This window comes from Mirounga leonina, unplaced genomic scaffold (assembly GCF_011800145.1).
Source record: "Mirounga leonina isolate KUSES-001 unplaced genomic scaffold, KU_Mleo_1.0 Mir_418, whole genome shotgun sequence".
Lineage (NCBI taxonomy): Eukaryota > Metazoa > Chordata > Mammalia > Carnivora > Phocidae > Mirounga > Mirounga leonina.
In genome coordinates this window covers 22,832,667-22,850,506 of record NW_023270739.1, presented here as the reverse complement: position 1 = coordinate 22,850,506, position 17,840 = coordinate 22,832,667, and the positions used below count along the sequence as shown (strand labels likewise).

At 36.9% G+C, this 17,840-nt stretch overlaps 1 protein-coding gene across 5 annotated transcripts in view; it reads right to left on the bottom strand.

Moving 5' to 3' along the window:
- Positions 1 to 17,840, bottom strand: part of CEP83 (centrosomal protein 83) — a 150,503-nt gene that overhangs the window by 59,366 nt on the left and 73,297 nt on the right. For all 5 annotated transcript variants that reach the window (XM_034987837.1, XM_034987838.1, XM_034987839.1 and 2 more), the window contains 2 exons: positions 9,592 to 9,843; positions 6,932 to 7,063 (listed from right to left, as the gene is read on the bottom strand). In XM_034987837.1, the coding sequence (XP_034843728.1) occupies positions 6,932 to 7,063; positions 9,592 to 9,843 (384 nt within the window). The remainder of the gene's footprint in view (positions 1 to 6,931; positions 7,064 to 9,591; positions 9,844 to 17,840) is intronic.

The window sequence follows — 17,840 nt, the reverse complement described above, 5'->3', positions numbered from 1 at the left end:
CCACCTGCAAGAAAGAGTAATCAAGCTGAGCAGATGAGAGGGGAAAAAAATACGCAAAATGAGAATAGACCCAGGGAACTCAGCGACACTGTCAAGCATAACAGTTGCATGACAGGGCTCCCAGAAGGAGAAGAGCAAGAAAAGAGGGCAGAAGATCTGTCTGAAGAAATAATTGAAAGTTCAAAATTTCCTGAATCTGGGGAATGAAAGAAATCCAGAATCCAGGAGGCACAGAGAGCCCCCAACAAAACCAATCCAAAGAGGTCTGCACCAAGACACAAAGTAAATAAGATGGCCAAAAGTAGTGATAAAGAGAGAATTTTAAAAGCAGCAAGAGAAAGGAAAGCAGTGACATACAAGGGAAACCCCATACGGCTATCATGGGTTTTTCAGCAGAAACTCTGCAAGCCAGAAGACAGCGGCATGATAATTCCAACTGCTAAAAGGAAAAAAATCTACAGCCAAGAATACTCTATCCAGCAAGGCTTTCATTTAGAATAGAAGGAGAGATGGAGTGTCCCAGAAAAATAAAAGTTAAAAGCAAAACCAGCCATGTCCCTGTCACACATGATGCCATCGGCCTGTGGGTCCCAAATCCACAGTCCAGCCGCCCTCCTGCCCGAGTCAGCATGCACAGCCTGTCACCTGCTCAATGCCAAGTCAACACGCCTTCACCTCAGACTGCCAAGGGCTCAAACTGGCACTCTTCCCCTCAAATTCCAGCCCCTGTGCTCAAGTTTGTGTACAAAAGTAGGCATAATTATAACAGCAGAATGAAGCAACCCAAACAGTGACATTATTTCTGTGGAATATAGAATGGATAAAAGGAGTGTGCAAGGCTGAGAACATCACCAACAAGCACATCAAAGAACAATACATACAGCATGATTCTGGTTAGTAAAAAAACCAAACAAACCTGGGAAGAATAAAACAAGATGAAATCAGAGAGGGAGAAAAACCATAAGAGACTCTTAACTATAGGAAAGAAACTGAGGGGGGTGCCTGGGTGGCTCAGTTGGTTAAGTGACTGCCTTCGGCTCAGGTCATGATCCTGGAATCCCGGGATAGAGTCCCACATCGGGCTCCCTGCTCAGCAGGGAGTCTGCTTCTCCCTCTGACCCTCCTCCCTCTCATGCTCTCTGTTTCTCATTCTCTCTCTCGCAAATAAATAAAATCTTAAAAAAAAAAAAAAAAAGAAAAACTGAGGGTTGCTGGAGGGGAGGTAGGTGGGGGGTATGGGGTAACTGGGTGATGGGCATGAAGGAGGGCAAGTGATGGAATGAGCACTGGGTGTTCTATGCAACTGATGAATCACTGAACTCTACCTCTGAAACTAATACACTATATGTTAATTAATTGAATTTAAATTTAAAAAAGGACCCCCCCAAAAATAAAAAAATAAATGACACTACATAAAATGAATACCTTGTGCTGACCCCAGCTTTGCAGTTTTAAACACTTCTGAAAGCAAGTCTCACAGAACAATGTTTAACTACATGAAAGCAGCTAAGAAACTGTATTTATTTTAACAACTTAACCTTTCTGTGGATTGGACTCTACTACATTATAATTTCATGGACAGACAGAATTTACACTATAAATGTTTTAAAATTTTGAAGAAATACAACTACAATGAAAATCCAATTTCTATAACAAATGAAATTATAACCTGCTATTATATACTAGCTGTAAAAGGTTAAGAATGACATAACAATTAACAAACCACACCGCAGCTTCTCTAAATATGAGGTGGAAAATTAGAGCCATCTTATTTTGCAAAAACTTGATTCAACAAGAACTACGAAATATATAAAAAACCTATTTCTTAATTCATTTCAACCTGAGAAAATATTTTTCAACTGAAATATAATTATTGAAACTGAAAGAACAGTAGACAGGAAGTCAAACAAGTAAAGTCTGACTTCAGGCCTACTTTTATTATTAAACTAGTGGTATATGCTCAAAGTGTTTGTCCTCGCTGCATTTGAATTTACTCATCTATGAACCTATAGGAGTTTCAGTTTTCCTATAGTGCCAAATTTCTATAATCCTAAAATAATGAATGCACTTATAGTAATTGTTAACTTCCTAAAAATACATTAAAAGGATTTATTAAAAATGAAAAACTTACAGGAATTTTATTACTAAACTATGACAAACAGTAGCACTTTCTATAAGTAATCTGAACCAAATCCCAACTAGTCCCAATAAACTTTTCTTTCTGACTCTAGATCCCTGGTTCTTCACCTTTTTTGTGATCAGGCCTCAAATTCCTAGGAGAACTAGAGATCATTTCCTAAACAAAATGTGTAATGTTAAAATGTTCCATGGGCCAAGGTACCCTGTTTCTCTTTTTTTTTTTCCACAATACATTTTCCATTTTGGCCTTCATGTTGCCAATTTGCTTTATGCTTTTGACATAACAGAAGCAAGTATCCAGAAAGTACTACCTAGTGCTACTAAGTTTAAGAAACAAAAAAAATAGCAATATTAGGCATTTCACAAGGGTTCAGAATCTGTTAAATTACACATACACATATACACAGACATGCAAGAAAACAATATATGTAAGCAAGAAAGGTAAAATGTATTACTCAAGAAGCTCTTGACACAAATTCTGAAGAGACAGTACTTAAACTCTGATCTTTTTCAAAGGTCTGAGATGGTATGACCTCATTAATGTAGCTAATAAGGATATCTGAGTGGGACGATTTCCTTAAACTGCATATTTTATTGGAGTTTTAAAGATCAAACACTTCCTGAGGTACCTAGAATTTATCTCATTGAATGTTAAGCATCTTTTTTTTTTTTAAAGATTTTATTTATTTATTTGACAGAGAGAGACACAGCAAGAGAGGGAACGCAAGCAGGGGAGTGGGAAAGGGAGAAGCAGGCTTCCCACTGAGCAGGGAACCCGACGCGGGGCTCGATCCCAGGACCCTGGGATCATGACCTGAGCGGAAGGCAGACACTTAACAACTGAGCCACCCTGGCAACCTGAATGTTAAGTATCTTTAAGGTCACCATTTTCAGGCAATCTTTGGTAATACTTTTTAATCCAAGACACTGCGAATCACACTGACATAATTCTGTTCAAAAACATGACATTTACAAATTTGAATAACTTAGACAATACATCCCAGGTGCTCCTTTGCATTGCAAACAACCATTTGCTAGAGCTGCAAAATATTGATGAAAATTTCAAGTTGCAAAGAAAACTGTGACAATCATGTTTGAAATATCATTTTAAAATTTATCCTTCCAATGAAACCTTTTTACATGCATGATTCCAAATGAAAACTTGGTTTGTCTAAAGCTGAAGGTGGTTTTTAATATGCCATTTATATGCAAAAAACCAAGTGTGCCCTTAAAATTAGGTAACTCTTAGCAATACCAGAATTGGAAGAAAGGCATAAGAGAACTTCCTGAATTTACTTCTTGGTATACTCTATTTCTTTGTATACTCTATCACTGTAGGAACTCAGTTTATCTCTCTCAATATGTATACATTTGAATGTATAAATAATCTACTTAGGATAATCAGGAAGCAATTAAATTATTAATTTATTTTCCAATAGGACTTATACAATCCTAGTAGGCTGGATGAGTTGCTAGGGACGAGCTAGAACAATGTTTCATTTCATCTATGAGGAAACTTGCTTAAAGTTCTACACACAGTTATTGATATAGTGAGGAATGGAACTAGTCAATGGGCTCAAAGGCCAGTGTCTTTATGTATATCATTTTCTCATTTAAGGATAACACCAGTGTAAAACTGTTGCCTTTATTTTCATCATAGGCTACTATTTACTGCATTCAATACCATCTTTTTTTTTTTTTTTTAAAGATTTTTATTTTATTTATTTGACAGAGAGAGAAAGAGACAGCTAGAGAGGGAACACAAGCAGGGTGAGTGGGAGAGGGAGAAGCAGGCTCCCGGCCGAGCAGAGAGCCCGATGTGGGGCTCGATCCCAGGACCCTGGGATCATGACCTGAGCCGAAGGCAGACGCTTAACGACTGAGCCACCCAGGCGCCCCAATACCATCTTTAATCTTAGAAAAATCCTGTAAGAGATAGGCATTGTTCCCACTTAAAAGTTAAGCAAATCAGAAGTCACACAGGTAATGAGTGAGATAAATGAGTCAGGATCAAAAGACAGATTTATCTGATTCCAAGTCCATGGACTTTTCTATTGTACTTCATTACCTCCTCCAAGATGAGTTTTTAATTTCTAAATACATCTTAGTCTCAACCTATAAGCTAGACTAGAAGACATTTGAATAAAAGTATTTCAACAATTAAAAATCTTCTTGCCTAATTTTCTTTTTTTTTTTCTTTTTTTAAAGATTTTATTTATTTATTTGACAGAGAGAGACAGCGAGAGAGGGAACACAGCAGGGGGACTGGGAGAGAGAGAAGCAGGCTTCCTACCGAGCAGGGAGCCCGATGCGGGGCTCGATCCCAGGACCCTGGGATCATGACCTGAGCTGAAGGCAGACGCTTAATGACTGAGCCACCCAGGCACCCCCTTCTTGCCTAATTTTCACTTATTCTTTCTAGTGTCAGCCATGTCTAATGAATTAAATGATACACTGGCTACAAAACCACTTTGTAAACTGTAAAGTATAAAAATTCAAACAAAAATTTTTAATGTCACTAGAGACAGAATCTGCAAACATAAAAGAGTATGTGTTTGCCATGGAAAAAACTGGGTAGACTATCTCCCAAGGGTGGCATCTAATACATATAGTATTATGGCTTATGGCCTTTCTGACACAGAAATCACCACTCTTAAGGCTGCACTCACATTAATAAAGTTTACAAAGATTGGTCTATAAAATCAGAACTGTGAGAAAAAAACTATAATGGAGAATAGAACACTCTAAGTCTGAAGGACCAGTGTGCATTCTCTCCCTGTAGACAAAATTATATGGGAAGTCAAATAACAGAAAGTTGTTTGGTGATCATACAATCAGAAAAATGGAATGAAATGAAATGATAGTTTCATGCTCACCATTTAAAACAGATTGGTGTTGGGGCGCCTGGGTAGCTCAGTTGGTTAAGCGACTGCCTTCGGCTCAGGTCATGCTCCTGGAGTCCCGGGATCGAGTCCCGCATCGGACTCCCTGCTCAGCAGGGAGTCTGCTTCTCCCTCTGATCCACCCCCCTCTCATGCTCTCTCTGTCTCATTCTCTCTCTCAAATAAATAAATAAAATCTTTAAAAAAAAACAACAACAACAGATTGGTGTATTCCTTCCCACAGTAAGAATTATCTCTCCAATGGGACAGAATACTTACATTCTACTGACTAAAACTCTATCTTCTCTCTGTCATGAACACTGCCTAAGTCCTCTCAAGTAATTCCTTGGCCAAGGAATTTATGATGACTACATTACTCCTTTAGATAAGTTCATTTCTACTATGCTACAGTAAGTTCCTTCTGGTCTGGGAGCCATTTTGTTTTTCAAGGTAATTTTACATAATTCTGCTCTGATGGAAAATAATTGATTCCACTGATTCAGAAACCAAACTTATTTCCAAGATCTTGAAGATGCCCCCAAGTACTACCATTAGTAATAGCTAATATTTGGGTAATTATCTACTAGACCTTATGCAAAGTGCTTTATGCATAATATTGCATTTAATTTTGCCATAATCTATAAGGTAGATATTAGTCTGCTTATAAAGAAAAACACTAAAATTTTCAGAGAGAAAGTAAATTGCTCAAGGTCTCACAGCTACTAAGGAAAATAAATGGAATTTGAATCTAGTCTGTCTTGACTCCAGAGAAGTTATTGTTATTCACTACAGTTTTCTACAGAATACTTTTATCATTGCTCTATTTCTGGTTACCAGATTCCTTATATATAGAGCATGTGAAGGGGAAAAACTGTAAGTTCCTGAGAAAACTTGGTATATAAAAGATGTGTACACCATTATATATATTCTTTTAAATATAACGTAGGAGCACTTGGGTAGCTTAGTCGATTAAGTTGATGGCTCTGGATTTCAGCTCAGATCGTGATCTTGGGGATCCTGGGATCAAGCCCTGTGTCGGGCTCCATGCTCAGCGGGGAGTCTGCTGGAGATTCTCTCTCTCCCTCTGCCCTCCCCCTCCTCTTTCTCACACACACTCTCTCTCTCTAAAATAAATAATCTTTCAAAAAATAACATAAAAATAACATAAATGCACACCATGCTGCTGTTATTAAAATACTCATTTAACAAGTATTTATAGAGTGCCTGTTGTGTGTCAGCACTGTTGCAGGAGATGGAGGTACAAGGAGTAATAAAAGCAATGTCCCTGTTCTTAAAGCTTCTATTTGGTTGAAGGAAAGGGGGTGGGAGAGAAGAGAAGAGACAAAAAATAAACAAATATAAATATATCAAATGCTGTTAAGAGCTATGAAGAAAAATAAAGCAGGTAAAGAAGACAGACAGTGAGGCAGGAAGAGGGAAGATGGTATTTTATATGTGTAAACAAGGAAGGCCTCTCTAAAAAAAGAGGCAAGAAAGCAAGCTATATGGATCTGAGGGAAGACCATGTCAGCAGGCAAGTGCAAAGGCCCTAGGACAGATTTAAGTAAGAGTGAGAAGAAGGCCAGTAAGGCTGAAGCAAAGTGAACAGGAGGGAAAATGGACTGTGATGGCTCTGGAAAGACTGCAGAGGCCAGATCATGCAGAGCTCTGAATAGGTAGAGAGTTAGGAGGCTACTGTAAAAATTGAACCTAGAGAAATCATGGCTTGGACAAGAGTAGTCACAGTAAAGGCAGTAAAAACTCTTCAGTTTCTATATATATTTGGAAGGCAGAATGATAGGATAAAAAAAGATTTCAATATAGAGAAGTAAACAATTTGAATACAAAATTTGTCATTATGCAATATCAAGCATTCTAAAGAATGAAGTAGAAACATTAAAATGACTTACTTTACTGGTCAACGTATTTATTTCCCGCTCAGCTTTATGCAATTTACTGATTAGAACAGTATTTTGTTCACTGCTTGATTGTAGCTCTTTTTCCAAGCGTTCAGCCTGTAGTTTAGCTGACTGCTTTTCAGCCTTGTATTAAAAAAAATTTTTTATTCATAATTTTTATAATTATATAAAAATAAAATAAGCACTACTTTAAATATATGTATAATCATACTACCCCAAATTATTCAAAACCTCAACAATATTAACATGTACCAAAGCAACAAGAGTTTTCTCAAAGTAACTGGTAGAATTCAGACGAAAGATATTTGCTCCAAGAAATATGCAACAACAGTCTCTGGACAAACGACATATCAACAGCCACCAACAAAACAAAACATATACACGTCTCTCATGAAAGAGTACCTAATGCACTCACTTGATACCTATTTACTCTTATTGTTGACACAATTTGAAGCAAACATTTTTGGGGGTTTCAATGCATAAGAGAAATACAAAAGTATAATAGAAAGTAGAAGAAAGGGTTCATTTGTAATAATAAGTGAGAACTAAAAATGTGAAAATCAAGGCAGATTAAAAAATAAAAACAAGAGATTTAAAAATTCAAAATCCTCAACTAATCTGGAGACTCTGGAAGTATGAACAAAGAGCTCAATAGCTCTTGAACCCAACATATCAAAGATTTCTTAAGTCTTTAAATTGTCGAGAAAATTTCTGGTTGGTAACACTCATAGTACTCTTTCATTAGAAAGTGAAAACTAAATGCTTTTTAAAAATAAATTTCTACTCAAAATAGTTAAAATTAAAATGTTTGACATTTCAGAATAAGTACAGTTTTATAAGATCTCATTTCCTATATATCTTAAATATGATTAAGAATATATTCAACAAATAATTCAGAAAAAAGCTATTTTCCTCACATACAAAATGATACTCTTTGGGCACAATGACAGCCAAAAAAATCAAAGAAAGGAATGCTTCTTTTCATTTCATCTGACAAATGATAAAATTAACTACAAGCTATTTTGAAAATGTCACAAAGGAACCTCCCACCTTTTGTAATCATTCAACCTGTCCTGAAAATCATCACTCTAAATGACCTCAATGAAAAGCTTTGCATTGGGATCATATGCTATATTCAACTGCATTCATCCCACTTATTCTGTCACTATTAATACATTAAGGATGGGAGGGTAGCAACATAACAGTACCATTCTGAACTGCCTCATGTCTAAGGTCCAATGATACAACTTTACTTCAGGAAACCAGTAAATACTGTCAGAGGCTTCATCCAAAAATAAAAAGGTGACTTCTATGCTTCAAAACATATCAATGTGCTCCCTATACCCAGTCTGTTGGCTAAAAAAAAAAAAATCATTATTTTGCTAGGTGCCCACTAATTTCCCTACAACTCTAATCATTTCACAACTATTCTAACACACACACACACACACACACACTCTTTCTTTCTCTCTCTGGATTGCTCAAAATAAATCAAAACAATTAAACTGGTATATCTGTTACGTGTTAGACACTAAGAACTAGGAAAAATAAGCACACCTAAACAAGATGGTTAAGGGATGCAGAATATGCCACAGTGGCATAAAAATTATTTTGAGCTGAAGGCATTTGATTCAATAGACACAGGAAAAGGTTTTTCCCTGAACTTCTCTTAGCTGCCAAAAAGCAGAGCCTCCAAAAAGAATTATAAATCCCCTCCCCTGGGGTTTCATAGCCAGGGAAGACTGACTCCTATTAAGGAAGAAATCAGTACCAGGATAAGAAATCACCTACACATTGTCACAAAACTGTCATATCTCCCATCTATTTTCCTAAAGGCCCATTTATCTTTCCTAAAAGTCATTTGTGTTCCTGTAAGTGCCCTTTCTCCCCCTCTCCTTTCTCTATTAAGGTGGTATGTAAGCCCCAAATTCTAACTACCACTTGTAGCCACATTTTTCTGTGAACTCCTGTACACAAACACAAATAAATATTTTTTCTCTTGTTAATCTGTCTTTTGTCAGTTTAATTCACAACTTCCAACCTGTGAACCTAGGAGGATAAAGAAAAAGGTTTTCCTCTCCAACAATGGAAAACAAGAATTTTCAGAGAATACCTCTAGGAGTACCAGCCTACCTCTCCCAGCTCTTATCTTTCTCTAATGAACTCAGGGAAATATTTCACTAAAGGCTTATATACATTAGCACCAAGTTGAATTGTATTACTCCAGCAAGAAACTATCATAAGATATAAAAGTATGGTATTTTTATTTAAACAAGATTTATGATTTTAATATCCTGAATCCCATGAAAGGAAATAACTATCTAGGAAGAAACTGTTTTTTCTGGTTTGAGAGGACTTTAATCCTCAGAGCTCAAATTTTGAAAATTTGGCATATTCTACTTTCTGGCACTTCAAGGGTTAATTCATTCTCCCAAAGAATAAATAATCCCTTTGTAAATATGGCAGCATAGCTACTGCTTATGAATCAATAGCTTTCTTCTTTACAAAAAGAATATATATACTCTTGGGACTCTCAAATACGTCAGCATTAGATTGGTGAGCATACATTTATGGTCTAAAAATCAAAGGCTTGTCAATTGCACTTTTAAAAAAGCATGCCATACTCTACTGGGAAGCAATTAAAATCTTACCTCCAGGGATCTGACTGTAGCCTGCATCTCAGCCAACTGCCGCACCTGAATTCTTTGGGCATTTTCTACCTGAGCACCAGAATTCTCTTTTTCAGCCCTTAATTCTGCTACTTCAGCCTCTAAACCTTTTAATTTCTGACACAAATGGACATTCTCTCGAGCAAGTAGCTCCGTTCGTTTGCTTTCTCCTGGGGGATCAACCTTAATCAGTTGATTAAGTAGTTCTTCTTTATCTTTCTCCAGGCTTGCAACCTAGTAATAATTTGAAAGAAAGCACAGAACCTTAAATTATTGAATTTTCAGTCGTGAATATGCTTTTGTACAAGTCAGTAAATTAAAATTAAAAATTACACAATATAAAAAAGAAAGCTCAGGTGGTGAAATCAAGTACAAAGGAAAAAAACCTAAAATGTCACGTTCTTCATTCTGCACTCAGCATGACTCAAATGTGAGGGCAAGGACCTGGCCTATTTTCCTTCTATCTCCCCATGGTGTCTAAAACAGGGCTTCATCAGTTGCTGACTAAAATCCAAAATTATAAATAATACTAGAAAAACAATTAAAAATGTGTCAAGTATTTTACAATTCATCAGAATATTATAGCGGTTTATGCAAGATCAATATGCTGATTGCTGCTAAGCTTTTCCTCATGTGACAATAATTCTTGGGCTATGTCTATACTATTAAAATTATCTATTCCAAGCCACTTAATTCACAAAAAAGCTGCTTGTCTGTGTAAATAACTACAAATGTGACTGATGAGAGTTTTTAAATGATGGCTGGGAGTTTATTAAGACCCCAGTTGCACTGATGGCCTCATTCTTACTTCTTAGATTCAAAAAGAACTAAAAATCATTACTCCAGGGTACGTGGAAGTCACGGGGGAACTTGATGAGGAGAAACACCACCAACCTTCTCATTCGTGCCAACCACCACTCCCGGATCCCACATGCCTCCAAATCAGTGAGTTTCAGACTGCTTCCTAACCTCAGGGGCACTCCGAAGGACCCTCACCCCTAGCGCCAAGTTATCAGAGTAAAATTCTTCCTTTCCCTTTCCTGATCTCCCCAACCACCACCATATCTTAGCTAACCAGGGCACCTCCTCTTGTTAGTCTCTTTTTACATATGGGGTTTCTTCATATGATTCAACTTAAAGGATTCAGCTGTTTGAAGAAAAAAAATAAAAAGAGAAAAATGAAAAAACAAAAAACAGCAACAAAACAACAAAAACCCACTGCTCTTAAAAACTAGCCAGGATGAGCTTAGAAGGATCACTCTAAGCCAAAAGGACTTTAAGTAATGCTCTGCAACCTAGGCAAAAGTGACCCAAGAGATGAATGATGGCTCATGTTACTATAAATGAATCTAAGAAGGGTGAGATCTCCACCCCAGTACAGAATCTGTTTTCCTCTTCTGTAAAATGAGAGTTTAGAATGGAAACCCTCAAAACTCTTTTTCAGTTTTAACATGTAGTGATTCCAGTTTGGTTTTAGACATGTTGAAATAAAGATGTCAATGGGAAAGGTAGAGCTATCTAGCAGGCAAATATCATTTTTTTCCAGAAAATAAAATTCATTATAGGAGGCAGCTGTAAAAGTCAGTGTCAAGCCCAACTAATTAGTGTCTCTCTCCTATTTTTCCTCCCACTCTTTACATGTAAACATTAGCCCCATATTTGGTCCCTGAATACCTTTTTCCCCTCCATATTTTGTTTCCTTCAGCTAGCTGTGTGACTTTGTGCAAGTTACTTTTTCACTTTGGCACAAATTAAAATGAAGGTCTTAGGCTGGATATCTTTAAAATACCATTTAGCTTTTTGCATGAGGTAACTCAAACACAGTTTTAATGTGCTATATCAGAGGTGTGGTGGCTCATCTAGGTCAGGAGCCCATGTGTAACTCAAGTTCAGACAATGGTGCCCTGTATTGAGTACAATGGACCAAATGCTGAGCTAAGTGCACTAGACATAAAATTGCACTTACTAACAATCATTTCTCTTGTCCTCTTCATTTTACATATGGGGTCAGACAGCTAATGTTCTTCATCAGCATGTTTCCTATATTATTGCTCTCTCCAGTAGTTTTGAGAGCCATCTGTGTGACAGCTGGAGTGGTAGCTGAAACTATGGTCAGACCTGGCTAATGGCGTAGTGAGGATTAGATTCCACATTTATAACTCTCCAACTAGAGCTCACCATCAAATCATTCTTACAAAATCTGGTGATCGCTGCCTTCTAATTTCTCTGTTTACTCATTCATGTAACAAATACTGAGTACGTACTATGTACCCAGCACTGTTCTAGGTAGTAAGGATACATTGCAGAACCTAGCTGACAAGCAAATAATCACAAAACCTGTGCTATCCAAGAACTTCTATTTAACCACCACGATGACACTGCTCTCGGCCCAGTCATCAGGACACAGATCTCGGACATCCTCAGCTCTTCCCTCTTCCTCCACTCTCAGATTCACAAGCAATCTTCCTTGATACCTGTAATTTGTTGTACTCTCAATCCTTGCTCTAAATTTCCCAAAGGCTTTGTCTGAATTTCTACTTTATGACATTTAGCCAAATTTGCCTGTATTACAGTTACCTCTATATTTATTCTCTTCTTGAACATAAGCTTACTTGACAGCAAACATGATTTATTAACCAATTTTACTTTTAAAAGATTGATGAAGTAAAGGAAACAACAGAAACAAACAAATCCAGGACTAGGAATAGTTGTTGTTTATCTTTTCAAAGGATGGGCGTACCATTCTAACTCCCCAGGCACACAAAAGGAGAAAGTGGTATATGTAATTGCTCTATCCATCTCTGTTTTTATTACCTTTAGGATGCAGCATAGAGAAATGGCTGAGAGTACAGGCTCTGGAATCAAACAGCCTAACTTGTTGTCATTGTTGCTTTTAATATTTTAAAGATATTTCTCTACTGTCTTTGGGCTTGTATTTCCAAAAGGAAATCTGTTGTCATTCTTACCTTTGTTCTTCTGCAGAAAATAACTTTTTTCTGTTTATCTTTAAGATTTGAGAGAGAGAGAGAGAGTGCACAAGCAGGAGGGGCAGAGGGAGAGGGAGAGAAAAATCTCAAGCAGACTCCAGCTGAGCGAGGAGGCTGACGTGGGCTCGATCTCATGACCCTGAGATCATGACCTCAGCTGAAACCAAGAGTTGGTTGCTTAACTGACTGCACCACCTAGGCGCCCCCCCCTTTTTAATTAAACTTTATTTTTCGATGATGGTAGGTTCATATGCAATTGTAAAAAATAAAGAGTTTCTGTGTACCCTTTGTCCAGTTTCCCCACCTGGTAACATCCCTCTCCTCTTCTATTTCCTGAAAGACACTGTATAGAACTGGTTTTCATTCCTCTTTAAACACTTCATAGAATTCTCCAGTGACACCATTCTTTGGTCAGTTTTTCAATATGAATTCAGTTTTCTTAATAGCTATATGGCTATTCACATGATTTATTTCATATGGGGTGAGTTACAGTAGTATCTGCCTTTTGATCCATTTCATCTATGTTTGACAAATTTGTTTGGGTAGAGTTGTTCACCAGATTTCTTTATTATCCTTTTGATGTCTGCAAGATCTGTAGTGATACTCTGTTTCATTCCTGATATAGGTAATCTGTGTCTTCCCTCTTTTTTGGCAGTCTTGCTAGAGGTTTGTCAATTTTATTAATCCTTTCAAAGAATAGCTCTTTGCTTCACTGATTCTGTTTTCAATTTCATTGTTTCTACTCTTATCTTTCTTATTTCCTTCCCTCTCCTTATTTGTGTTTATTTTGATCCTTTTTTTCTAGGTTCTTAAGGTGGGAGCTTAGAGTACTAATTTGATGTTTTTCTCCTCTTTTCTAATGAATGCATTTAATGCCATACATTTTCTCTCAGCACTGCTTTAGCTGTATCCTGAATATTTTAACATGTTACATTTTCATTCAGGCTAATGAATTTTTTAAAATTATTTTTGATTAATATGTTTTCACTGAAATTTCCTCTTTGACTCATGAATTATTTGAGGTGTGTCATTTCATTTCCAACTGTTTGAGGATTTCTCTACTATCTTTCTGATACTGATTTCTAGTTTGATTCTGTTGTGGTTAGAGAACTCACTCTGTATAATCTCAATTTTTATAAATCTGTAGAGGTTTATTTTATGGCCCAGGATATAGCCTGTTTTGGTATATATTCAGTAGCCACTTGAAAAAAATATGTTTAGGTGCTCTTGTTGGGTTGAGTGTTCTATAAATATCAATTAGATTTTTCTGGTTAATGGTGTTGTTGAGTTCTAGATCCTCCCTGATTTTCTAATTTTTCTATCAATTGTTGAAACAAGGATGTCAAATCTCCAACAATAATTATGGATTCATCTATTTCTCCTCTTAGTTCTATCAGTTTTTGCTTCACATATTTTGCAGTTCTATTTGGTTCATACACATTTAGTATTCTTGTCTTCATGATGGACTGACATTTTTTATAATTATATATAATCTTCTACCTCTGGCATTTTTCTTTGCTCTGAAGTCTACTTTATCTGATATTAATATAGCCACTTCTACTTCTTTTAACTAATATCTGAATATTTACAAGACATTTTTTTCTAACCTTTTACTAACTACCTATATTGTTATATTTGAAGTTTCCCGTGGACAGCATACAGTTGTCTTTCATTTTTAAAATCAACTCTGCAGGGGCGTCTGGGCGGCTCAGTGGGTTAAACGTCCAACTCTTGATTTTGGCTCAGGTCATGTCCCCCTATAAGTTAAGTATCATACCTCTCACTGCTTTCAAGATCTTATTCCCTATAGTTTTTATAAGTTTGAGTATGATGTTTCTTAGGTAGATTACTTTCGTTTGATCCTATTTTGATATTCACTTAGCTTCTTGAATCTATGTTTTGGGTCTATCAAATTTGGGGAGGTTTCAGCCTTTAAATACTTTTTCAACACTGCCCTCTCTTTTCCTTTCAAAAACAAAAATCTTAGATCTTTTGTGATAGTCCACAGGTATCTACGGCTCTCTGTGCTCATTTCTTTTTTTAATCCATTTTCTGTAGCTTATTAAGATTGGGTAATTTCTAATGTTCTATCTTCAAGTTCACAAATTCTTTCCTCTATGCCCTCCATTCTGCTGTTAAGCCCAACAACTGAAGGTTTGTTTTGTTTTGTTTTGTTTGGGGGGTTCAATGGTCATCATATTTTTCAGTTCTAAAATTTTTATTTGGTTCTTTACATTGTCTATTTCTTTGCTAAGACTCTATTTTTTTCATTTGTTTCACGTTTGTAATTGCATATTAAAACATTTTTACCATGGCTGCTTTGAAATCTTTGTCAGATAATTCTAATAATATTTCTGTCATCTCAGTGTTAGTATCTATTGTCTTTCATTTAGTTTGAGATTTTATTTCAAATTTTTATTTAAATTCTAGTTAACAAGTATGGCAAAATTGGTTTCAGGTGTAGAATTTAGTGATTCATCACTTACATATAACACCCATTGCTCATCACAGTAAGTGCCCTCCTTAATACCCATCACCCACTTAGCCCATCCCCCACCCACCTCCCTCCACCACCTCTCAATTTTGTTCTCTATAGTTAAGTGTCTCTTATGGTTTGCTTCCGCCTCTTTTTTTCTTTTATTCTTCCCCTATGTTCATCTGTTTTGTTTCTTAAATTCCAGTTATGAGTAAAATCATACGGTAATTGTCTTTCTCTGACTTATTCACTTAGCATAATACACTCTAGCTCTATACACATCATTGCAAATGGCAAGATATCATTCTTTTTGATGGGTAATATTCCAAGATATGTGCATACACACACACACACACACACAAACACACACGCACACCACCCACATCTTCTTTATCCATTCATTGGTCAATGGACATTTGGGTTCCCTCCATGGTTTGGCTATTGTTGATAATGCTAACATCAGGGTGCATGTGCCCCTCCAAATCAGTATTTTTGTGTCCTTTGGGTAAATACCTAGTAGTGCAATTGCTGGGTCATAGGGTAATTCTATTGTTAACTTTCTGAGGAACCGCCATACTGTTTTCCATAGTGGCTGTACCAGTTTGCATTCCCACTGACAGTGCAAGAGGGTTCCCCTTTCTCCACACCTTCACCAACACATGTTGTTTCTTGTGTTAATTTTAACCATTCTGATAGGTGTGAGGTGGTATCTCTCACTGTGGTTTTGATTTGTATTTCCCTGATGATGAGTGATGTTGAACATCTTTTCATGTGTCTGTTAGCCATTTTTATGTCTTCTTTGGAAAAATGTTCATTTCTTAACTGGATTGTTTGTTTTTTTGGGTGTTGAGTTTGGTAAGTTCCTTACAGATTTTGGACACTAACCCTTTATCAGATACGTCATTTGAAAATATCTTCTCCCATTCCATAGGCTTTTAGTTTTGAGATCGTCCAGGTTCTCAGTATGACAAGTGATTTTCTACTGAAATTTAGACTTTTGGGGGTATTGTATTAGGAGACTCTGGATCTTATCTAAAGTTTGTTTTAGCTGGCTTTTTAGAACATGGCTCTGGCAGGGAAAGGATGGTGTCATCACCTCATTACTACCAGGTGGAGGTAGTAGTATAGATTCCCCACTTTAGCTCTATGATGCCCAAGATGGGAGAGGTTCCTCATGACACCCATGCTGGGTAGAATTAAGAGTTCCAGCTCCTGGGCACCTGGGTGGCTCAGTCGTTAAGCGTCTGCCTTCGGCTCAGGTCATGATCCCAGGGTCCTGGGATCGAGTCCCACATTGGGCTCCTGCTCCCTGGGAGCCTGCTTCTCCCTCTGCCTCTCTCTCTCTGTCTCTCATGAATAAATAAATAAAATCTTAAAAAAAAAAAAAAAAAAAAGAGTTCCAGCTCCCAACTAAGCACACAGATAGCTCCCTAAATGGCAGGGGTAGGAATGACTTGTTACTGCTCCCCATGTGACCTCAATGACACCACAGAGTCAGATGTAGCTTCCATTAACACTCCAGGGCTGGATAATAGTGAAAATCCTGATTCTGCACTAGGCCTTCTCTGCCATGACCCAAGCCGAAAGGGGAGGGGTACCTTGTTACTGCCAATGAGGCAGTGGAAATCTAGGCTCTGATGTCATCTCCAACACCATCATGGCAGAAAGGTGGAAACCCTAGTTATTGACAAGTGTGAATGAAAGTCCTGGCTCCCTACCTTGCCTTCTCTGGTAATCATCTTGGCTGAAAATTAGGGCTCCACATTACAGCCTGGGGAAGACTTAAAGTTGGGATGGGGCTGGTTTTTACTGCAGTATTTGGCTGCTCTTTTCCTAGTGCTTTAGCTGGAGAGAACAGGACTCTCCTGTCCTATAATATCCAGAGTTTTTTGTTTTCCTTAGTAAGATGAAGAGGGGAAAGTACATCTACTCCATGTTCCTGGGAGAAGTCTTCTGGGTGCTTTTTAAGATTTACTCTTTATCACTAGTTTTAACTAATATGAACCTATGTGCCCTTGGTATAGTTTTGTGTTTTCTGTCCATGTGTTTCTTTGAGAGTTTCAGATCTGTGGATTTATATTTTTCATGAAATCTGAAAAATTTAGCCATTATTTCTTCAAATATTTTTTCTGTTCTTCCCTTCTCATTTTAGAATTTGACTTATCTGACATTATCCCACTATGTATTATAACCATTTTTTTCCTATCCTTTTTCTCTCTATATTCCATCTTGGATAGTTTCTACTGCAAAATCTTCAATTTAGCCATTATTTTTTCTTCTGCAGTGTCTAATCCATTTATAGTGTATTTTCCACTTAGATTGTTGACCCTTGAACAAAGCAGGGGGTAGGGGCACCAATGCCCTGTGCAGTCAAAAATCCATATATAACTTTTGCCCCCCCACCAGAAACTTAACTACTAATAATAGCCTACTGTTGACCAGAAACCTTACCAATAATACAGTCAACTGACATATTTTGTATGTTATATGTATATATAATACTGTATTCTTACAATAAAGCAACCTAGAGAAAAAAATGTTAAGAACATTATGAGAATATATTTACAGTATTATACTCTATTTATCAAAAAGAAAATCTGCTTATAAGTGGATCTGCGCAGTACTAACCCACGCTGTTCAAGGGTTAGCTGTATTTTTTATCACAAGAATCTTTTCTTAAAAATGTGTTCCATGTGTCTCATTATGTTCAAGGTTTCCTTTAACTTTTTGAACTTATGGAGTATATCTATATGGTTTAATGACCCTGT